The following is a 24978-nucleotide window of genomic DNA, read 5'->3' as shown; positions in this document are numbered from 1 at the left end:
AGGAAAGACTCCATTATCAGGAATAATCAAGATTTCCAAGTTTGTTGTTTCAATCACCCTTCTTGGCAAGATACAGTATCTATGGTTGGATCATAAGGCAGGAAGAAAAAAAAACAAATAATAAGACCTATTTGCCTGCTGAGGCTCAGACCAAACACTAGAGATGGGATGGGGGCAGGAATTCCTATGTTTGACCTAGATACCAAGCACAAAGCTGTGGCAGGGGTTGGAAGCTGACTTAATCATTTTCAGTGATGTCATTTCCCAAACAGCCTCCACAGCTGCAGCCAGCTGTCAGTCAAGGACAGTCCCTCGCTGCCCTGTGGGGACCAGTCAGGGCAGTGCCACGGAACCAGCCCCAACCCCTTCCCCGCACTCGGGCCCTACCCACTTCCCACCCAGCTGCCACATCACTACTAGTCCACTGACCCTTCCCTTTGCAGAGGGAGGTAAACTTCCCAATGTTCTTCTTCCGCCACCTTCCCTGATTCAAACAACTGCCCTACAGAGTGGGCAGAGCGGGGTCAAGTGTTCTCACTTACAGGTGGGAAAACGACGCTGGAACTTGGTAAAAGTCCCCAGGCCAGGGTTTTGTGGGCACACATCAGCAATGAGACCCATCAAAGAGCAGTCCATACCCCGGGGCAAAAACATAAACCGGGACAGGCAATCGATCTCTGACGAAGTAACAGAGACACCATATAGAGCACCTGGAGAATTACAGGAACAAACCAAGTCCCCATAATTCAAACCTATTAGAACTACTATTCCCATTTTATTATTTTTTCCCTCGGTACCCTCAGATGAATGCATTTACGTGCACACCTCGGAGATGTGGCAGCTTTGGCTCTCTGCCTCTGCAATAAAGTGAATATCGCAATGAGGAGAGTCAAATGAATGTTTTGCCTTCCAGGTACATACAAAAGTTATGTTTACATTAGGCTATAGTCTGTTAAATACACAGCGTCATGTCTAAAAAAATGATGTACACACCTGAATTTAAAAATACTTTATTGCTAAAAAAATGCTAACTGTGGGTGCCTGGGTGGCTCCGTCGGTTATTAAGTGTCCAACTCTTGATTGTGGCTCAGGTCACGATCTCGTGGTTTGTGAGTCTGAGCCCCACATCAGGCTCTGCAGTGCAGAACCTGCTTGGAAGTCCCTCTCTTTCTCTGTCTTTCCCCTACTCATGCCCTCTCTCTCAAAATAAAATAAACATCTTTTTTTTTAAAAACTGCTAATCATTTTAGCCGGTCATAATCACAGATCACCATAACAAATAAAATAATGAAAATTTGAGCGATTTAAGAACTACCAAACATGACCCAGAGATATAAAGTGCACAAATGCTGTTGGAAAAATGGCATAGTCTTGCTTGACGCAGGACTGACACAAACCGTCAATATGTAAACAATGCAGCACCTGCAAAGCATAATAAGATGATATATGCCTGTATTTATCCTTAAACAGACTCGAACAGTCTACGTAAGTATCTTTCCAAGGGTAAAGTGAAAAAAAAACTCACCCTCTCGCATCCCAGTAACTCCTTCCCTTGCCCCCCACCCCCCCGCATTTCCAAGGCTGGGTCAGGTCATAAGCAGTGTTCAGCCAGCTCAAGCTTCTTTCTCTGTACCCATCACCAGCTCCACCAGGGGAGGGCTGCTGGGTGCCTGCCCCCGTAACCCCCAAGCCAGGACAGTAACTGGCACACAGTAAGTGCTCCTAAATACTCATGAATGACCGGCTCTGAACTCACCGGGTACATACGCAAACACTCCGAGCCACTGGTGTGTCTTCCCAAGACCTAGCCTTCATCATGGCACAGGACACGAGATCTTTCCAAACCCCTTGTCATGCTCCTTATGTCTCCTACATACAGACTTCTAGAATGCAGGCATCAGAAGTAGCCTTAGAGGGAGTCTGGTTCCTCCCCTTCAGCTGAAGGCCCAAAACGGTCTAGGAACTTGTCCAAGGTCACACTGCAAAAACTGGGTGAAGCTGGACCCAGAACTCGGACCTTCTCTGACACCTAGCTTGTCCTCTTCCCACCCAGCCCACCACCATATGACGCAACTCTGTTCCACCCACCCACTTATGTTCGCCGAGCCCTACGCTGTGCCAGGGTCCATGCAGACACCGGGAGACAACGGCGAGAGAACTGATCGAGCTCCTACTGTCATCAAGCTTACGTTGTAGTGTGAGCACAGACAAAACCTGACAAATGCACAACGTCAGGTGGTCTCAAGTGCCATGAAGAGAATAAAAATGATAAAACCAGGTAAGAACACACACCTTGGTGGGGGGTGGGGGGGTGGGCACCTCTGTGCAGGAATGACCCTTGAGCAATGACCCGGGTGGAGTCACACATCCTCCTGGGGAACGACTTCAAACACAGGAACTAACTTCTCTTCTGTTTCTTGCCCACACCAAGTATTAGGGCAGGCTCCGACAAACACTGCCAGCCAAGGAGCCTCTGGTCCTCACTTACACAGGATTGTGGCCCTCCTCGAACAGAGGACAGATGCCTGACCCCAGAGGTTAGTGTGGGGGTACAGCAGGGACGCTGAGCGGCCAGCCAGAGCTGGGGAGGGCCGCGAGGAAATAGCGCTCCTGGGGGTGCCGTGGGGAGAACACGCAGGAGGCCCTCCAACTCGAGCCTCTCCTCACACTTGCCACCAAATGCCCCAGGCCTTCACCCCGGTACCTGGGCCACCAAGCCAGAGCTCCCTCACCTCCCAAATGTGCCCAAGGCAGGTTAGGCCCATTTTCAAGCAAAAGGGCGGCCATGACTCAAGAGACCTGTGTTCAAATCCCCGCCCTGCCACCCACTCCAACAGGAGCCTTGAGCCAGTCCCCCTGCTTCTCTAGCACCGGCCACCTATCAGCAATGCAGTGATGACAATCAGAGCTCTTGTGACCCTGCCAGGTGGTGACCAGGACCAACCTAATCCAGTGTAGGCATTTACACGGCACGCCACACCACAGGGACAGAGGATTCTTCCACAGGCCGCCCTGCAAGATGAGCAGCCTACGGCACCAGAGCCCTGCTTGCTTCCGCCCTCCCCAACAGAGAGCAGCACCCCCCCCCCCCCCACCGCCACCCGGGTTTTCCTTCCTCTGCTGGCTTCCTCCCTCGCTCTGCTTCTCTCCGGGCTGCTGAGGAGTGGCTGCACGGCCTCTGTAACCGCTTGGATCTGATTTCCATTCACATGGCAAGCAAGCCTCTTTTCCTCCGAACTTATGTAACACCACTCTCCCCAATCCCTGGCTGTCAGCTCTGGCTTCCCCCACTCCAGGGAACAACACCGGCTGGGAGGCTGCAGAGACCATGGGGGATGGAGTCAGAGGAGCGGAGGGAAACCCTGAGGGGCCACACGCACCACACACAGCCCCTCCCAGGGACCCGGGAGATGGGACACAAAGCCGCTTGCAGACCTGCAAATCACTCTCCATCACTCAAGTCCAAAACACGTGGCTGAGCCACCACGCCGGGTCGTGCCTCTCCTTGGCAGCCCCAGCCAAATGGGGCTCTCCTCTGGGGGCGAAAGAGGTACACGTCAGACAAGGCCAGAGAGACGGTTTCCTCCAACTGACAGCACCCCCTCTTTGGTCTCCACGATTGCTGCCCTCCCTCCTCTGCCCCCGCCCCCAGGATCTGCATCCTCACTTGGTCCCGCAGAGCAAGCAGTGCTCCTCCGGTGGGACAGCCCCTGCACCGAGCCTCGCAGTCAGGTGCAGGCCTCTCAGCCTGGCTTTCCAAGCCCGCCACTGCTCCCGCCTCACCTCTACCCAGCTTTGCGCTGTGACACAGCCCCATGTCCCCCTGCCCAGGCTCACGCCTGCCACTCTGTGCTGGCCCCTGCACGTGAAACATGCTTCTTTCCCACTCACCCTCACGGCGATTTTGAGGCGCAAGTTCTTCTGGGTCCCCTCCACCACTTGGGAAACTGCCCTGCTCCTGGGAGGGCTGAACCCAGGGAGATCTCATCGGGCTTCTTCTCATATCCTTCCTAGCAGCAACCTCGACCGCTGTTCAAATCAGGGGCCCAGGCCCTCTCTACTCCTCACGGCCTTCTCCAGGCCTTGGGTTCCCTTTCTCACCCTCCAATATCAAGAAGGCAAGGCTGGGGGGAGACCCAGGACCCGGTGGGCCAGGATGCCTTCTTGAGGAAGCATCCAGCACCCATGAGGCCCCCAGGCTGACGAGCTTCTTCAGGAAACAGATGAGAGGCTAAGGTCTGTTACCCCCATTCTGCTCAGCCCCCCGCAACAGTGAGGGTGGGTAAGCCTTCTTTCTTCAAAAACAAATAAGGGGATTTTATGCAAAAACTAAGTGGAAGAAATATTTTCTTCTCTCATATTTTCTGCCCCAGAAATAACCAGTGTTCAAAGCCTTTTGATTTTTTTCCCCCAAGAGCGCATGATTTCAACTTAATTTCTCAGTGTTTCCTACCACTCTAAAACAAGAGGTTTGGATTAAATCATTCAGTGGGTCATTTGTTTATTCTATGAACAGTTACAACTGAGCTACGAGTAAAAAGGACACAGTTCCTCTCCCTGTCCTGAAGGCCATCACCACTAGGGGAGACAGAACATAAACTACAAGAACATGTGTGCATGTTTATGATGCTAATGGCAAAGACAGAGAGATGGTCAGGGCACTGTGCACAGATACTCTGAATTCTTCCAATCGGCCAGGCTCCATGCTAGGCTGACGAGTGGGGCAAGGTCCCTCTCGGGCAGATGAAGCGAGGCGTCGGCCTCCCAAAGGGTACTATAACCTCATTTTGTTTGGCGGAACATCTTACAGGAAGTTGCATTCACTATGGGGCGGGGCGGGGGGGGGGGGGCAAGATGGAAGAAGATGGGCACAAAGGAACAGAAGGGCAGGGGAGCAGGGGAGGGAAGCGGAGGCCCAAGAGAAACAAGAAGAAAAGAAATGAGGCAGCAAGCCACCCAGACTCTGGCTCATCTGTGACAAAGGCTAAACCCAAAGTGGGATGACTTTGGATAGTGAGTTAAAGGTTAAAGAGACAAAGACAAGTGAGATTTTTAAATGGTGACTTCAGGCCTCAAAGGACCTCTTCTTAGCAACCCTAGTAGATCCTTAATAACCCTTCTCTAAAGGTGAAGAGTCAGAAGGGAAAGGTGGCTGACCCTGGTAGGTCAAGTAACAGTCTCCACAGAGCCACCTCCGGGTTAACTCATCCATGACCTCAGGGAGCTAATTAAATAGCAAAGATATTAACATTCAGAGAAAATCCCAAACACTTCAATTAGCCATGAACCCCAAGCTCTTTTTCCCACCCAACCTTCCCCAGAAGCACAGCTTTCTCCCCTAGCTGCCTAGCCCCCACCTGTGGAGAACGGACACACCTGAAAGACAAGGTTGGGGTGGGGGGCAGGGGAGCCCAGCCGACCTGGGAAGACACCACACGAGCTCGGGGTCACCGAGGCCTTACTATGCCAGGCCTTTTAAATACCGAGTCTTCTCGAACACTCAGAACACCAATGAGAAGCAAGCTCTACGCTCCTGTGTACAGATGGGAGCCACGGAGGCTGAGAGTCAGGGAGACGTCTGGCAAGACTGCATAGGGAGCTAATGGCTACTTGATGCTACAACAGATTACCCAGAGCCTAGATAATTGGGCTCTAGATGACACGGCAAATGCTGAGCTGTACTCCGAAGTTTCAGAAAAGCCGTTACTCAGTTGTGGGCGACGGCGGGTCAAAAGGTACAAACTTCCAGTTTTAAGATTCCCGGTATGTGACATACATTCCCGGTATGTGACGTACAATGTGGTGACTACAGTTAACAATACTGAGTCATACATTTGAAAGTTGCTAGAAGAGTGTGTGTGTGTGTATACACACACATATATACATACATATATATACGTATATATGTATACGTATATATATGTATATATGTATATACAGAGAGATTACTTTATACTTTATATATACATATATATATACATATATATATATGTATATATATATGTATATATATATATATTCTTTTTTTTTTTTTTTTTTTAAGTAATCTCTACACCCAACGTGGTGCTTGAACTCATGACCCGGAGATCAAGAGCCGTATGCTCTACCAACCAAGCTAGCCAGGCACCCCTAGGAGTGCATCTTAAAAATTCTCATCCCGAGAAAAAAAATGTGTGGTGATGGATGTTAACGAAACTTACTGTGGTGATCATTTCCCAATAGTACATCTGGCAAATCAGCACGTGCAACTAACACAATGTGATGTGTCAATCTTATCTCAGTTTTTTTTTAAAGTTATGCTGGGGGACTCCTCATTTCGGCTCGGGTCATGATCCCAGGGTTGTGGGATTGATCCCTGTGTTGGACTCTGCGCTGAGTGTGGAGCGTGCTTGGGAGTTTTCTCTCTCCCTCTCTCTCTGTCCCCCCACCCCCAGCACACGCTCTCTCTCAAACTAAGTATTTTTTAAAATAATAAAAAATAAAAATATAAGTTGTGGTTGGGGAAGAGGGCCGCCCACATTACAGACATTACAGACATTACATACACACAAGCTTCATCTGGGAACAGGATCGGACTTGGGTCTGCTTGTGAGAGAAAAACTTTCTCTGCTGGGAGTGAATGCATGCTTCCCTCTCAACTGCAGCCAGCCCCCTGTCTCCCTTGCAGGACGAGCTGACAGAGGGAAGGACAGGCTGCTTCCCACATCCTTCCTGACCCAAAAGGCACACAAAGGCTGACAATTAAGCTAGGTAATACTGGAGGCGTTCAGAATCCATTTTTCTTTTCTTTTTCAGAATTTGGTTTTCCTTAGTACACTCCATTCCAAGAAATGGTCAACATTTTTAAAACAGGATGTTAACAAAAGCCACAGCAAAAGGTATAGAGGTTATACCAAAAAGAGAGGGGAAAGGGGGAGGGAGGGAGGGAGGGAGAGAAAGAAAGAGAAAGGAAAAGGGGTATTCAAGGGAAACATGGGTCCAGGAGTCTTGGTCTCTCATTTTCAATGACCCCCTAATAATATTTGGCAGAGCAGCCCCATTTTACAGACGTGGAAATCAAGGCTTAAGGAGATAGATGCCCCTTGCCAAAGATCACAAAGTAGCTTTTCCATTAAAAGAAACTGCCTTAAAGCACACATTTCCCCCTGCAGGCTCCCGGCTAATTCAGAGGACAGCAGATCGGCAATCTATCTCAAAGCCAATCACCCACCCGCAGGCAGGAAGACAATGCTGGCTAACTTGGATACTTCTCAGCCACAATTCAAGAAAGGGCAATTAACTGAAAAAAAAAAAACAAAAAAAAAACAGAAACAACAACTCTTTTGGCCCACTGAAGGCTAATTTTGCTCCGCAGGAGACTGGGGAAAAAAGACGATGGAAAAAAGACACGTAGTGATTGCCAGAGATCTGCTCATTTTTAAACGTAAAGTGAGAGTTTCTAATAACATCACTGAATTTATGGTGGTCCAAGCTCCACCAAAGCAAGTAAGGCATGACCGCTTGTGCCTGGGTCACAGTCCGCATCACGCAGCAGAGAAGTTTGGAAAAGGAGGTCAAGAGGCCACTCATCAGTCATTTCTAGCTTAGCTTGGGACAGGCCTCCAAACAAAAGCACTTAGCCGAGTGTGTTTACCGATCTAAGGACAAATGTGAGCCAGATGGACTGGACAGTCCTCATGGAGTATACTGAGCAGGGCCCTCCCCACACCACACACTCCTCTTTGGGAGAAGTGCTCCCCCCTCTGAGCTATCACCACTCTGGGTGAACACCGCAGAGAACCATGACCCCGGGCCCTAACACGCCAGGCCACTCACTGCCCCCTATCCCCATCACGTTGATCCCAGCAGGTCTGGGCACATGATCCATACCAGTCCGATCAGTCCTTCCTCAGGATTTTATAACAGAAGGTGGGGGGCTCTTCCCTCCCTAATCAGACTAAAGCCAGAGACGATGCTTCTCACAACGTAGAGTTGGCCAGCCAGACAGGATAAAGCCACGATCAAAGAGAAACAAATGAGGGGTGCACCCGGGTGGCTCAGCTGGTTAAGCATCCGACTTCAGCTCAGGTCATGATTTCATGGTGTGTGGGTTCGAGCCCCACGTTGGGATCTGTGCTGACAGCTCAGAGCCTGGAGCCTGCTTCAGATTCTGTGTCTCCCTCTCTCTTCTCTCTGCCCCTGCCCCGCTTGTGCTCTCTCTCTCAAAAATAAACATTAAAAAAAAAAGAAAGAAAAAGAAAAATTTACAAAGAGGAACAAATGAGAGCACTCTAAGAGAATCTTTTTATACGTACATCTTAAGTGAAGTCTAACACCTAATGGCGTTTGAGGCCCTGGACACCGTTATCGCTCAGGACAGCTGCATTCTTAGCTTCCTGGGGTTTGGTCCCTTTATTGTTTGAGCTGATTAGTGTGCACAAACAGCCAGGAATCCTAATATCCATTGGTTTTTATTAAGCGACATCGAAAATTACATTTTAAGTAGGCATATAGTGTTGTATGGAAATGGTGTCCCCAACTTTGCAGTCAGGCAGATCTGGGTTTGAATTCTAGCTCTACTACTCACTAGCTAGCTCCAAGCAGGCCTAGAAGCTTCTTAGGAGTTTCTAGTTTATTGAACATTATATGTTAAGTGGGCTTTTAAATGCCACAACATTAGGGCACCTGGGTGACTCAGTCAGTTAAGTGTCTCTTGATTTCAGCTCAGGCCATGATCTCCCGGTCCATGAAATTGAGACACTCTCTCTCTCCTTCTCTCTCTGTCCCTCTCCAGTGCTTGTGCTCTCTCTCCCTCCCGCTCTCAAAATAAACTTTAAAAAAAAAAAAAAACTTCAAATGCCACGACCTTGAGGCTGTTATACACACGTGCCCCTACAGTTTCATCCAAACCTGTGGACAGTTCCAGAAGATGGAGAAGAGATTACCCCTAAAGGAAGGAGGAAGATGAGGCTCAGAGACGATGACTCTGATAGGATCGGTCAGGGAGCTGATCAGTCAGGGAGCCAATGGCTGAGTTGGACAGAACTTTCTATAAGGTTCTGTGGGCAGCCAGGATGACATAGGGAGGCAGGGGGCTCTGAGGCCACCCGGTGGTTGGCAGCTTTCTGGGGACTGAGCGCCTGGCACTGCCATTCAACGACAGCACTGCACACACTTCACAGGCAGGAGACACTTCTAACTATAAACTTTGAAATGTGTGGTTTCCACGTGGAACCAGAAAACCCCACCATGTCAGTTTCTCATGAATCTGGTGCTGCCAAGCCGAACACTGTTTCCCATCCTCACACTGAGATGCACCCGCTAGATTACACTGTCACTCTGTGGCGATGCGCATCCAAAGCTGGGCTGTCTCAGGTGACGGTTAATGACATCTTCTCTTTGCTCGCTCACAAGACATACTTTCCTGGGTCCATGGTCCTCCTCGGGAAGTTACCAGTAACTGAGGAGAGTGGCAGTCCCAGCCCCATGTTTCCCTTAGAAATGAGGCTGTGCGGGCTCCTGGGTGTCTCAGTCAGTTAAGTGTCTGACTTCAGCTCAGGTCATGATCTCGTGGTTCGTGAGTATAAGCCCTGCATCAGGCTCTCTGCTGTCAGCAGCAGAGCCAGATATGGAAATTCTGTCTCCTCTCTCTCTGCCCCTCCCCTGCTCATGCTGTCTCTCTCTCTCTCTCTCTCTCTCTCTCTCAAAAATAAACTTAGAAAGAAAGAAAGAAAGAAAGAAAGAAAGAAAGAAAGAAAGAAAGAAAGAAAGAAAGAGAAAAGAGAAAAGAAAAGAAAGAAAAGAAAAGAAAAGAAAAGAAAAGAAAAGAAAAGAAAAGAAAAGAAAAGAAAAGAAAAGAAAAGAAAAGAAGCAAGCAGGCTGTGTGATGTGAGAGGGAACAGGATACAGATCTCCCAGGATCACCTCTCAGCCTGGCTAACAGGCCTTTCCTAAAGGGAGCCGGTACGGCCTGGAGGCACAAGCTTGGGCCTCACACTCCCTTGTACCACTTGTACCACAGCCGCCTTGGGAAGGGTCACAGCGCAAGCCTTCCGACTCCCTTCCCCTCCCCATCTGGCCGGCACCTGCCCTTTGCTCTCCAGGGGCTGACCAGAATAAACCCTGACCACCTCTCTCCCACCTGCCTCCCCTCCCCCAACTCAGCTACCATCCTGACTCGGACCCACGTCAGCTCTTACTGGACCAGGGCAACAGCCTCCTAACCGACCTCTCCCCCCTTCCAGCTCCTCTTACCACAGCAGCCAGAGCCCTCGTCCTCAAAGGACAGCTCAACTTACTTCCATGTACAGGAGCCCTCCTTTGCTCCCCGCTGCCTGTGATAACGTCCAGCTCCTGAGCAGGACAGTGAAGAACCCCCTCCAGGGCCTCAAGCAGTCCTTACTGAACTTCACCACTCGCCATCGGGAACCCAGACCACCCACCCAAATGACTTGTTCTTTCCTGGAAGGACGTACCTGTGTCTTCCGATTCTGTGCCACGATACAGGTGTTCGCCTCTACCTGAGACGCCTTTCCTGGTGCTGCCACCTGTGTAACTTCTGCCTGTGCTGCACAGCTCAGCGCAAACACCACCTCCTCCACGATGCTTCCCTGATGGGATTGAGGAAGCACTCTCCCTCCTCCAGTGGCCCATCTGCCTCGCCTGAAGAGCTAAGAGGCACACTCATCTGGAGCCATAATCCATCGCCGTGGGTCTAGCAGCTGAGGTAATTCTAGAGAGAACGTGACTCACTTTTCTCACCAAGAGATCAGCATACTGGATTCTAGCTACTAATTAGCCACTCTCTGTTTCTCTCCATCTGTAAGGTGGAACAGTCTGGACAGAGTTCAAAGGAATTGGTTTTTCCCTGTAAATTCACTGCCCCCTTGAGATGATCACCATTCGTTGGCAGCTGAGACTGGTGGGCAAAGGAAGCAGGGGTGCAGCTGGGCCACCTCCTGGACACCGTGGGCAGCCCACAGATGGAAGCACAGGGGACACTCCCTTGCCACCCAGACAGGGACTCTAGTCAGGACAGAACCCTGCGTGCAGCCTCAGAGGCCACCCTGACTTTCTGCTCAAGGAAGCCTGGCAGGACACCAGAAAAAGCATGGCGGGTAGGCCAGTGCACAGAAGAAGCCACTCAGAAACTCATCAGTTGGGGCGCCTGGGTGGTTCAGTCTGTTAAGCATCCAACTTCGGCTCAGGTCATGATCTCACAGTTCGTGGGTTCAAGCCCCACGTCGGGCTCTGTGCTGACAGCTCAGAGCCTGGAGCCTAGAGCCTGTTTCAGATTCTGTTTCCCTCTCTCTCTCCATCCTGGCTCACACTCTGTCTCCTTCAAAAATGAATAGATGTTTTAAAAAATAACAATTAAAAAAAAAACTCATCACATCTGAGTCTGCCACAAACAGCTTATAAAACAACAACACAAAAACACACTTGGTCCACTTCCAATCTTGTCTATCGGTGCCAACAGTAAGTCAGACTGAAGAGAGGAAGCCCTCAAGAGCCTAGACCCTGACCGTGGCTGAGGACCCAGTTCTTGTGGTGGCTGTTGCCAGCATACCCCAGAGGTGCTATGGAGACCCCCAGATGTCCCCCAGGACCAAGATCCCAGAACACTTTCAGAATCCAGGCAGAAGCCCTAACTCTCATTCCAACCAACGGCTCCCTGGGCAATAAGGCCGCCCTGGAGCAGACTCCTAGCAGGATGGCCCGCGTACAAGCTACTCGAGCTCCGAAGAGAGCCATCAGCTGAGCGGCCCCTCAGAAATCTAGGCCAGCTTTCCGCTGCACTGCAGGCCTGGACTACCAGTCCAACACCACACATAAACATCAGGCAGGTTACACACCACCCCAGCTGATGGAAGAGAAAAACGACCTGAGGCATAACTTAAAACTACTCTTGGCATTTATTGATTTCATCGGCCAGAAACTCCAAGGCAGAAATAATTGATGGGCCAAGTTGTACGAACTCCCTATCAATTTAACTTATATAATGTTTCTTCAGGGTCTGGATCAAAATCAGCCCTTGATAACTACAGTGGGTGAAGAAGGATGAGCTGGCAGAGTGCAAATCCTGGCTATAAGCATGTAGCAGAGCCGCGTGCTAGGACCCCCCTCCCACCCCGTAACTCAGAGCCTAACCACTTGGTCAGCTCTGGACGCACCAGACCTAGGACCTCCTGCCACAGATCGCCTCAAAACCTTTGTGGTTAATTCCTTTCAGAGCTTCAGGATCAGGGAAAAAAACCCTCCCCTACCTGTGCCATCCACCATGTTTTCATCAAGATCTGAAAGCTGAAAACATCAGAGCTCAGCCTTGTGCTTAAATTCTAAAGTTCCCTTGGAGGAGGGGCACCTGGCTGGCTCAGTCAGTTGAGCATCTGACTCTTGGATTTCAGCTCAGGTCGTGATCCCAGGGTCATGGGACTGAGCCCTGCCGGGGCTCCTCCCTCGGCATGGAACCTGCATAAGGCTTTCTCTTTCTCTCTCTCTCCCTCGGCCCCTCTCCCCTGCTTGCACTCTCTAAACAAAACAAAAACAAAAACAAAAACAAACAAAACAAACAACAACAACAACAAAAACTCAGTAGTCAGGGAAGCTTTTTCTGCAAAGGGACTACAGAACAAATATTTTAGGCTTTGAAAGCCATATGGTCTCTTTCACAAGCAACTACTCACCTTTGCCATTATAGCACAAAAGCAGTCACAGAAAACACTTAAATAAGCAAGCCGTGTTCCAACAAAACTTCATTATAGACAGTGAAATCTGAATTTCACACAATTATCACATGTCACAAAATTCTGAAAAACGACTCTTAGCTTGCAAGCCCTACAAAAATAGGCAGGAGACCATATGTAGCCTGTGGGCCACCAGTATGTCCACCCCTGCTTTAATGTTTAATTATGGTTTTGATCTGCTAGCAGTCTTTTGTCTTGCTGACCCAGGGCTTACTCCTATTTGTAGTGACAAGTAATTTTTTTCCTAACTTGTTAGCTTTCAGCATGTGTTCCAACTCCCCCCCTTCTAATAAGAAAACCCCTCTTTTCATCTGGGATATGCTCCTCCCAACAGCAAGTGTTTCTGAGATGGTGTCAACCAGAAAGCCCCATCTATCCTGCCCCGGGGGTGGGCTTATCACCAGGGAGGGTAGATCAGACCATCCTGGAACCGATGATTGGCCCAGAAGTGGGCAGGCACTCCAATCAGTGATTCTAGCCTAGAGGAGAACGGGCCAAGTTCTTTCTCTGGAAGACAGCACTAAGGACTGGGGCTAGTGAGGTCCATGCTGCCCCCAGTGAGAAGACTCAGACTGGAAAGGAAGCCCACACCAGGACAAGAAAAACCGAGAGGGAGCAGGCTCCTGACACTGTCATTTCAACCCCGTATTCATCCGAGCCTTCCAACAGGTAACCCACGGCAATATAGCCCCTCTTTTGATTAAGTAATCTCGCACTGGATCTCTGACACAACCAAAGAATCTGGACGAATGAGATCACATCAAATTCTATCTGCAAGCTGGCAGGATAGCGATTTGTGCGTAAAAAAAATGACACTGGCTGGGTCCTGCCATGTATTTAGTCACTTTTCCCCTGTTGGACTCTAAGCTCCCAGAGAACACAATTCATTTCCGAGCCATCTTTATGCCTGTAGTGATTTACTCAGTACCCTGCACTTGGTAGGTATTCTATGAATATTCATACAGATATTACTTTCCTCGGATGGGGGGAGCTACTGCGAGAAGGGCAAATAAACATGGAGGAACATGTGCACATACCCACCCATGACCATACACCAGAATGTTACCCAGAGATTCTAGAGAAGACTTCCACCCCCAGGGGGCTCACTGACCTAACACCCACTCCCTGACTAACGGCCCATAAACCACACGCATCAAGCTGAGCCACACAGCCTGCTTCGCCCATTGAACACCCAGGAGAAATAGAAAATAGTGGCTGCACAACACGCGGACACAGTGAGAGAGGACTTCAACCACCCCCCCTCACCTCAGTCTGGTCATTCTTTTTTTCTTTTTCTTCTCTCTTGTGACGGCACAGTGATTCTGGTCTCTCTAATTAAGTTGTTTCTTTCCAGCGCATCTTCTAACTCAGGCAAAAGGCCTGAAGGGCAAAGCATCCTGTGATGGGAACCGAAACCACCCCCTCAAGCAATAGGGACTGCCCCGAGGCCAGCGTGACAGACCCCAGGACAATGACGGACCTGACCTGTACTGCCCACCTGCCCGTACCCAGCGGCCTTTGTCCCCCGGTTTCCTTATATAAACCTGCAAGTATTTTCAGAACCTTAGGGACGCTACTCTGCGGTCTTTCTGGTGTCGGCCTCACTGAAATTCCTCTCAGCTGGCCACATGCACGCACAAGGCAGGGTATCTCACTAGGATCAAAGGTCCTTCAACTCACCAGTCGACTCGAAATAAATGAAACACTTTCAAGGGACTACTAAGTGGCTGAAAAAACAGTACCTAAATGGCACCTGAAAACAGCCCGTCTCTCCCAACTACCATTACTTCACTTCCTCGCAAGGAAAAAGTAATGTCTAGGCACAGGTGTGCCTGGCTCTAGATCACCGACACATTCCCACGCGTGAGGCTAAAAAGGCCTAACTGGCCCGGCAGACGCAACCCCGCGGCTGCTCGCTGTGGACTCTGGGCAGCTGCTTTTCTGCTTCCACCACCCAGGCTCCCAACCAGAGGAGCCCTGGTCTCTGCCCAACTCAAGTGTGTGGGTTCCACTTTTCAAAAAATTCTCTGACCTTTCCCAGGATCCTTCTAATGAGGAAGTTTCGAGATGCTTAAACCAAAGCAGACTGGTTTTTCCGTTGCTGGCCATCATAAAAAACTTCTCATCCAGCTGGCTAAGCAGCAGCGTGCACACATGGCCCACCGTGTTGGTCGAGCACGATTTTAAAGGCTTTGTAGGCATGATCTCAGTCCTCACAACTTTGTAGGTAGACTATTTTCTCCATTTCCCTGAGGTTTGGAGAAGTTAAATGACGTGCCCAAGGTTACACATTTTAAGTAGCCCCATCAGAATGCAAACCCTGCCTTTTGTCACGATGATCGAGTGGGAAAACTGGCCGTAATATTTTGTAGCTCCTTCCAACTAAGAGTCAGTCCATCCCTCTACTTTCTTAGTCCTGACTTGATCACATGACTTGCTTTCACCAACAGGACATTAACACACCTGATGTACTCACAGGTTTCAATGGTGTTGAGCATTGTGGGTTACCCCACTCTTATCACTGAAACCCCAAGACCATCATAGGAAGAAGCCAGGGCGTTAGCCTCTCGGAGGATGAGCGAAAACACGAGGCAAGGTCCAACCAACCAGCTCACAAACTCAGAGGAAGTAATAAACTGTTGTTTTTAAACTACTAAGTGTTGGGCTGGTTTATTACCCAGCGAAAGCTACCTGAAATAATCTCGAAGTTATCACCAGTAAGTCACTATCAACAAGTAGGAACAAATAAAAATGCGAAGCAGAGAAAAAGTCTCTTCAGTCTTCCCCATTTTCCCTCAAGGACATAATGAGAAGTAACCGAGTTTAAATTTCATCAGGAAAGAATATATTTAGACCAGAGGAAGAACTTCCTGGCAGCAAGGAAGCCTAAAGACAGAGGCAGGGAGATTCACTGTCTCAGTGTCACCCTCACTCAGGTTTCCAGGAATCCTCCACTCACTGTTCTCGCCCAGCAATCATGTTGTGTAAGAATACCATTCCACAGCCCAGGCCTTACAGGGAATTCTTACGGGACTTCTGGAGAAGACGCCAACAGCAGGAGTCTGAAGAGTAGAGCAGTTAGGCCAGGCTGCCTGTACACACTGCTCATTGGAGCAGAAGTCCTAGTGACTTCCCCTCCTTAGCTGGGCAAGTAATGAACTCTCCAGCACAGAGATCTGTCCAGAGAGTCGTCTGGCTCACAAAGCCACTCTTCCTGCCAAAGAACAGTAATTGGTGGAGCCGGAAAAGAAATTCCTGAGAAAGTGGGGGCAGTACTGGGCAGAAGGGGAAAAGCAAGTCGGTTATTCCAGGAATGAGCTGAAACTTTCCTCTCTTCGGAACAGACATCAAGTTAGAACTCTCCATCAAGGACACAGAGCATGGTACATGGAAGGCAGTGGGAAGAGAGAAACACAGGACTAGATTAAGGACTGCGTTAAAAGTAGAAGACACGAGTTCTTGGCCCAGTTTCCCTGTTGATTCCTGTGTGTTCTGGCACAAGTTAATCACACATCCACCCATTTAACAGCCCTTCAAAGGCAAGCTATCCTCTGCTGTTACATTAGAGACTGGGGATACGGAGATGAGGGAGACCTGTCCCCTGACTTGAGGAAACTCAGACTAGACAGAGAAAAACAAACTCTGAGCTGCGGTTTCCACAACTGAAAAATGGGCAAGAGACAAGGCTGTTGTCAACAGTAAATGAGAAAAGTCACTAAGGCACATGATACAGCACCTGGTACATAACAGATCCTCAATAAAGTCATTATTTATTATAGTAAGAAAGGGATGGACAGGACACTGCACCAAAGGAATACAGAGAAGGAGCACTTAATCCACTTTGGGAAGAGGCTGGTTCCCGGAACGCTTCTTGAAAGACATGTCTGAGCTAAACGGTAACATTATTACCATGGTAACAATATAACTAAGCTAAACAGTAACGTTATTTATTAATAGCTTACTGAGGAAGCCCTTTTAATTCTCACAAGCATACAAATAAGTGTGTAATTTGCAATTACTGCTCTTTGGCATGAAAGATCCTCATTTTACAGATGAATAAATAACTCAAGAGTTTACATACCCTGTATGTAAAAGACTTAAGATTTGAACTTGAACTGGCAGATCCCCAAGCCTTGGTGCTATACTTAAAAAGTTTAGGGGCGCCTGGGTGGCGCAGTCGGTTAAGCGACCGACTTCAGCCAGGTCACGATCTCGCGGTGCGTGAGTTCGAGCCCCGCGTCAGGCTCTGGGCTGATGGCTCAGAGCCTGGAGCCTGTTTCCGATTCTGTGTCTCCCTCTCTCTCTGCCCTTCCCCCGTTCATGCTCTGTCTCTCTCTGTCCCAAAAATAAATAAACGTTGAAAAAAAAAAAATTAAAAAAAAAAAAAAGTTTAGCAGACTTAGTCTAGAAAAGATAGGAGTGTGAGGGACGGGGCGGGCTAGGGAAGTAAGGTTCCCAGGAAAGGCAAGTAATAATATGAGCAACAGTGAGAACACACAAGGTACAGCTCAAAAAAGGAATGAAAGGTCACTGGGTCTCAAGTTCTTCACAAACTACACGAAGGCATAAGGGAGGCAATTAGCCTTTGTCAGGCCCTTCTTTACCCAAACCCTTTTGCAAGTTGCTTTCCGTATGTCATTTCCTTAATCCTCACAATAACCTAGGAGTAGGCAAGAGGATTCGATTTTATAGATGATACAATGGCTTTGCGCCACCAGAGCTCTTTACAACACAAATGGTCCCTCCGAGTGAGATTTAGAGGTCATTCGCAATCCTCAAACCCAGCCCCATGCTCAAAACATGTTTGTTTCTCCTCTCCTTTCAGTTACTCCTATTTCCTAGAAATTAATATACAAACAAAAATATCCTATCCTGGAACTCAGAGGTCTTAAAAAAAAAAAAAAAAGAATAAGGTCCATATACCGCCGGAAAAGCGTTCCCCACGCAAGTCATACCACACCTCCTTATTGACAGGTTTCTTAATGGCCATTAGAAAAAGGACAAAATGGTAGTGCAGTTAGAAAGTAGAAGGCTTTCTACAGTTTTCCATTTTAAGATTATAGTTTGATGCATATACACCTGTGAACCCACCACCAAAATCAAGATCTACTATTTTGATTACTCCAGAAAGTTCCCTCATATTCCTTTGAAGGCAATCCCCACTCCAGCCCCCATAACCCTCAGGCAACCACTAATCTAATTACGTTACTGTGGACTAATTACGTTTGTTGTAGATACTCATATAAATGGAATCATACAGTATATATTCTATTGTGTAGAGCTTATTTTTACTCAGCATGGTGTTTTTGAGATTCATCCAAACTGTTATCAACTGTTTGTTCATTTTTATTGTTGAGCTGCATTCCGTTGTTTGAATATATCAAAATTTGTTTATTTCAATCGTCTGGTGATGAGTATTTTGGCTGTTTCTAGTATGGGACTACTGTAAATAAAGATGGCATGAACATTTGTTCACAAGTCTTTGTGTGGACAAATGTATTCATTTCTCTTAATATGGAGAAGTAGGGTTGATGGATTGATTGTATGGTTTAATTTTAAAAGAAACCACCAAACTCTCTTTCAAAGTGGTTGTCCCTTTTCCTGGCTGCTTTTAAGAAACTTGCTTTATCACTAGTTTTCAGCAACATCACTGTTTCTGTTTGCTTTGGTTTTTTTTACAGCGTTATTGGTATATAATTTTCACACAATAAACCCCAACACTTAAAGTGAATCATTTGATGAATCTATATATGTGATCGTCACCACAATTAAGATTATAAATATATCACCCCCACAAGTCTCCTTGTGCTCCTTTGTAATTCTTCCCTTCCTCCCCTTTCCCTCACTCCCCAGGCAACCACGGATTTGCATTTCATCACTGCAGATCAGTTTGCAATTTGTAGCATTATATAAATGGAATCACACAGTATGTGCTCTTTTTTTGTCTGTTTTACTTTTTCACGTATCAATGGTTTATTCTTTTTATTGCTGAGTAACATCCTAGCGTATGGATGTACCACAATTTGTTTATCCATTCAACTACTGACGGACGTTTGGGTTATTTCTAGTTTTGGGCTTATACAAATAAAACTGCTCTCAACATTCACGGGCTTGAACGGACAGATGCCTTCATTTCTTCAGGGAAAATCCTAAGAGTGAAATGGCTGCATGTAGAGTAGGCACATGCTTAACATTTTAGGAAACAGATAAGCTGTTTTTCAACATGCTTGCACCATTTCACATTTCGGCCTGCAGTGTCTGAGAGTTCCAGTTGCTGTGCATCCACAGTAACACATGGGCAGACTCTGCAGACGTTCCAGACATTCCAGTGGGTGTGGAAGCATAGCTCACTGTGATCTGAATTTACATCTCCCTCATGACTAATGATATTCAATTATCTCTTCATGTGCTTATAAGCCACTCATCTATCTTCATTAGTAAAGTGTCTGTTCAAATGTTTACCCATTTTTTCCAACCGGGTGATGTTTTTATTATCACACTGTGAGAGGTCTTTATGTATTTTAGACAATGTCACTTGATAGATAAAGGTTTTGTCAATATCTTCTCTTCATGTGGCTTGACTTTTCATTTTTGTATCTTTTGAACAGCAAATGTTTTCATTTAGATGAACTTCAATTTCTCGACTATTCCTTTACAGTTTGTGCCTTTTGTGACCTATTTAAAAACTCATGCTAAAACAGAGGTCACTAAGATAGTTTGTTTTCTTTCGAAAGTCTTATCGTTTTAACTCGTACAGTTAGATCTAAGATCCACTGAGAGTTCATCTTTGTTTACGGTGTGAGGTAACAGAGGGGGTTCATTTTTGTGCAAACGGATATACAGCTGTTCCAGAGTCATTTGTCGACAAGATTATCCTTCCACTACTGAACTACCTTGGAATCTTTGTCAAAACCCAACTGACTACATGTACGTGTCTATTTCTGAATTCTTCCTTCTGTTCTATTTGATCTGCTTAGCTTCACACCAATAGAACACTATTGATTATCATAGCTTTATAATAAATCTGGAAATCAGGTAGTCTAAATGCCCCAACTTTGTTGTTGTTCTTCAAAGCTGTTTTGGCTATTCTAGGTCCTTTGCATTTCCACACACATTTCAGACACAATTCTACAAATAGGTTACTGAGATTTTCAATGGGATGGCCTTCTATCTACACATCAATTAAAGCAAAACTGATGCCTTACCAATCCTGACAGTGGGGGTGGTTGCATAACAATGTGAACGTATTTACTGCCGGAAGTGTATGCTTAAAAATCATTAAGATAGTAAATTTTATGTTACATACATTTTACAGTTTTTTTAAAAGCAATTCCAATCTCAGGATTTTTCACCTAATCTACCGTTGCTCCTAAGCCGCGGGCTGATTCCATCAGCCCACCCCGCTCCCTCCTCAGCCCTCCCCCTCCTTGAACTTGACACCCTTAGCACACTGCAACGCGATCCACAGCACTGTGTCTTCCATTCTTCTGTCCTCTGGCTTCTTCATCTTTTTCTTTTTCCTAACAAGCTTGATTGAGGTATAATTTATATGTAATTTATATGCGAAGTGGTGCAAATGGTCACAGCCACTGTAGCCGAAGGTTTGACGTTGGATAAATCCAGCCATCTACCACCTCAAGACAGAACGTTTCCAACCACCCCCCAAAAGTACCCTCATGCTTTTGATGTTCATTTCTCCCTAGACTTTCTGTCACTACAGATCCGTTGTTGTTTTCTCCATAATTTTATATAAACGGAAACAGTTTGTACTGTTGTGTATCAGGCTTCTTTCACGCAACATAAATGTATTTTGAGATTTAGCATCAGTAGCCTGTTCCTTTTCACCGGTGAATAGTACACTGTTACAGGAATAGACTGTAATTTCTCTCTTTGCTGATTGAAGAACATTTTGGTTTTTTCTACCATGTATACAGTTGCTTTCAACATGTGTATAGGAATCTGTATGGACATATGTGTTTCATTTATCTTGGATACATATCTAAGAGTGTATTATCATACAGTAAGTGTGTATGTACCTTTCTTTAAAAAAAAAAATCAGTTTCTTTTATAGTCAAACTCACATCCAGTCAGTCATGGCTTTGGGTCTATGCACTGTCTAGTCCAGTGGGAGGATGGTGACACTGGCGATTGGGTAACTAAGCTCCCATTGGGGCTCCGGCCTGGGCTTACTGGGTGACCATGGCTGTCACAGCCTCAGCTAACAGGTGTAACCTGTAACAGGCCAGACCAAAACAAGAGGGGGAACTTGCTGCCCTAGCCATCAAACTCACTAGTCAAAGACCTGGTGCGCCTGACTGGCTTCAGTTAGTACAGTATGGGACTCTTGATCTCAGGGTCACGAGTTCAAGCCCCACCTTAGATGTAAAGATTACTTCAAAAATAACTAATAGTCAGGGCGCCTGGGTGGCTCAGTCGGTTGGGCGACCGACTTCGGCTTAGGTCATGATCTCATGGTCCGTGAGTTCGAGCCCCGCGTCGGGCTCTGTGCTGACAGCTCAGAGCCTGGAGCCTGTTTCGGATTCTGTGTCTCACTCTCTCTCTGACCCTCCCCCGTTCATGCTCTGTCTCTCTCTGTCTCAAAAATAAATAAACGTTAAAAAAGTTTTTTTTAAATAAATAAATAACTAATAGTCAAAGACTTGTTAATAAAAATTAAAAATACTATTCAATGGCTTTTACACCACAACAAAACACAAAAGAGGATGCAACAACTTTTGATTTCAGCTCAAATTCAAAGCATACTAACTAGCAAGTAATTTCTTACCTCTGTGCATAATCTTGTGCTTCTCCCTCAGGTATGTCAGACCTTTTATTACCTGGAGGAAAGACAATGTAACAAGATGGGAAACTGAAGTGGGGGTGGTGAAAATACAGTCAGACTCTCTATTTTAAAATGATATAGAAAATATTTCAACTAACATCGCAAAATTGCCGTCTTCCCTTATTTTTTATTTGATTTCCAACCTGTCATATCAAGAAAGCATCTTTTTAGATGATATATAGTTATTTTTAAGCAATGTTGATTATTGCAAGTTTATACAACTTTACAAACCCCTGTGCTTGGGGCTCCTGGATGGTTCAGTCGGTTGAGCATCTGACCCTTGATTTTGGCTCAGGTCATGATCTCACGGTTCATGAGATTGAGCCCGTGTCAGACTCTGTGCTGACAGTGCACACAGACTGCTTGGGATTGATTCTTTCCCTCTCTCTCTCTCTCCCTCTCTCTCCCTCTCTCTCTCTCTGCCCCTGTCCCTCTCGCGCACGTGCATGCTCTCAAAGTAAATAAACTTATATAGGAAGGAAGGAAGGGAGAGAAAGAAACAAAGAAACAAGAAAAAGAAAAGGAAAAGAAAAAGAAAAAGGAAAGAAAAAGAAAAAAGAAAACGTGCTTGGATTCATTTTTTTTCTAAAGCTACAAATATAAAAAGAGGCCTTCTCCTGCCACAAATGGGAATTCTTTTGGATATCCCATCTATTTCTCCAGATACAGATTTTAAGATAAAGGAAGTCGCTTTTCTAGTTCTGGAGACAGAGACAGACAGAGAGAGAGAGCATGTTGTATCTAGGATTTAGACAGAGAAAATTCTAGTGAGAAAACCCCACTTTCCTTACAAACTTCCCTTAGCTAACTTACTATCTTCCTCCCTTGTCCATTTCCTGCCAACTCATTAACTTATCAATGAGGGAATTTGGAAGAAAAATTATACAATATACTCACAGCAATGCTAACTTTTCCTAAAATTTGTTCAGGAATTCTTCCAGCTTTCTTCAGGACTTGATCCAAGGAACCCCCATCCTAAGAACAAGAACACCAACCCATTTAGTGACAGCGTTTTTAACTATCCTTTCAAGTGTTAAACTTCGGCAGGAAAGTGAATGCCACATGTGGCAAATCCTCCTGGAAGGGTACCCTTTGGTTTGTTCCAGACCTCAAAGACAGAAATGTACAGCATTGTGGGAGCTATCAAATAACTAGAAACTCAAATCATGAATAATCATTAAACCAAGGACTAATTCAGGGATAAAAAAAAAAAAAAAAAGACTTGCACTGGGGCACTTGGCTGGCTCAGTCAGTGGAATATGTGATTCCTGATCTCAGGGTTGTGAGTTCAAGCCCCATACTGGGTGTAGAGATTACTTAAAAATAAAATCTTAAAAAGGTTTGCACTGAACTGACAGAACAATGTATGGTTGGGACCAGAGGCTCTAGAGGCAAAGTGTCTAAATTCACCAACTCTGTTGCTTCCTATCAGGAGAACTCTGACCAGGTTACTCACAACTTGTAAAACGGGGATGATATCTTAAAGCTATTAAAATAATCATAGGGCTATTATAAGTATTAAACAAGCCGGTACATACAAAGGTCTCAGAACAACATCTAGCCCACAGTAAGTGCTCGATAAATGTTAGCCATTTGATCATCAGCGTATGTCACAACTTGTATTGGAGATTATCCTAAAAACTCACAGCTAATCGAAAGAAAAACGTCACAGAAAGCAACAATTCCTTCCACAAATCCTACCAAGTGCCGTGAACAGTGTTAGGTTCTATGGAAGATAAAGATACAAACAAAGAACTACTTCTTGTCCTTGTTAAATGTACAAACTAGTAGGGTAAATATACAGACTCTGAATATAACGAAACAGGATATAGATTTAAGAAAACGGTACAGGGGCGCCTGGGTGGCACAGTCGGTTAAGCGTCCGACTTCAGCCAGGTCACGATCTCGCGGTTCGTGAGTTCGAGCCCCGCGTCAGGCTCTGGGCGGATGGCTCGGAGCCTGGAGCCTGTTTCCGATTCTGTCTCCCCCTCTCTCTCTGCCCCTCCCCCGTTCATGCTCTGTCTCTCTCTGTCCCAAAAATAAATTTTAAAAAATGTTGAAAAAAAAAATTTAAAAATAAAAATAAAAAAGAAAGAAAACGGTACACATGCAGAAGAGAGAAGAAATTCTGACTTCACTTAAAAGATGGCATTTGAGTTTATGTCTTACTCAAAGAAGGAGTATGACTTCTATACCTGGAAAGGGGAAGGTACACGGCAGAAAGGGAGAATGCAACACACGACACACGTGGGATATGAAGCCAGCCTCTGTGGGGCTCACACACCACGGCCTTCTCATTCGTGGATTCTACACTGTAACCTGAGATCGTGAAGAAAAGCTTCACTCAAGGAACCCTGACGTAGCAAGGCACGGCTACATTCATAGGCCATGGCTTCCAGCTGCCAATTATCAGTCGCAATTTAAAATCATCCTCAGAAGTAGAGACAATTCGTGCAAATTCAGACTGATTTTTAGAGTATCTCATCTACACTGAGCAGTTACCAGTATCATCTATCATTTATTAACCACCTCTGTGGTTAATAAAGGTATAGGGATATGTGAGAAACTAGGGAGAGAAAAAACTAGACACAGGAGGAAACACACACACACACACACACACACACACACACTCACACTCTGCTTGGGGAGACAAAACACTCAACAAGGCAAGGCACCTTAAATTCTCCTCTGAAACAAGGCAGGAACCGAACAGTTGAATGAGGAGAAGAGACATCACTACAGGTGCTCAGAGGAGGAAGCAATTCCTAGGCAAAGTGGCAAAGGAAGGACCGGAAACAGGAGGGACACGGAAACCACACCTCAGAAGCGGACGAGACATGGCCAAGCAGAAAGACATCCCTGTAAGCTTCCTGCCTCCAAAGTCACCCAGCCGCGATGACATATCCGGGAGCATAAGGTCACAGAACAAGGCACAACACGATTAAAAAGAAGGACAGAACATAATCCCACTCTTATAGACATAAAAAAATGTTTGTGTAACTCACACAAAACCAGAACATCCAAAGTGTCATCAAAAGCTATTTCTAGTCTATGTAGGAAGACAATCAGGGATTTTGGTTGCATGATAGTTTCTTCTCCGTGCTTTTCTAGGGTTTATAAATTTTCTACAATGAACAAATGTTTTGCCCTTTTAAATTACTGAATTCCTTTAAGAAAGTGGAGAGTTAAATCTACAATCAATTCAGAGCACTTACTGAGCATCCATTTTGTGCAAAGGCACTGTAAGATAGATACAACACTGCTTTCTTTTGAGACAGTGAGAAACTAAGATTCATTCAGGGGTACAGACTCCTCAGGAAATGTCTACTAAAATAATGCTAAAAAAAATAGATTATCCACTGAAAGATTCTAAGCTTATGCAAAGGAGTGTTGGACTAATCACTTTCTGTC

General features: G+C 46.3%; 1 protein-coding gene across 2 annotated transcripts in view; it reads right to left on the bottom strand.

Annotated features, from left to right (window-relative positions):
* MAP2K1 (mitogen-activated protein kinase kinase 1) overlaps positions 1-24978 on the bottom strand; it is a 79426-nt gene that overhangs the window by 8720 nt on the left and 45728 nt on the right. For both annotated transcript variants that reach the window (XM_040493039.1, XM_040493040.1), the window contains exons 4-5: positions 22465-22542; positions 21511-21562 (exon numbers count right to left, since the gene is read on the bottom strand). In XM_040493039.1, coding sequence (XP_040348973.1) covers positions 21511-21562; positions 22465-22542 — 130 coding nt within the window. The remainder of the gene's footprint in view (positions 1-21510; positions 21563-22464; positions 22543-24978) is intronic.

Source organism: Herpailurus yagouaroundi, unplaced genomic scaffold, assembly GCF_014898765.1.
Source record: "Herpailurus yagouaroundi ecotype Mexico unplaced genomic scaffold, PumYag 184, whole genome shotgun sequence".
NCBI lineage: Eukaryota > Metazoa > Chordata > Mammalia > Carnivora > Felidae > Herpailurus > Herpailurus yagouaroundi.
The sequence above is the reverse complement of the archived record's forward strand: the minus strand, read 5'-3'. Positions and strand labels throughout refer to the sequence as shown.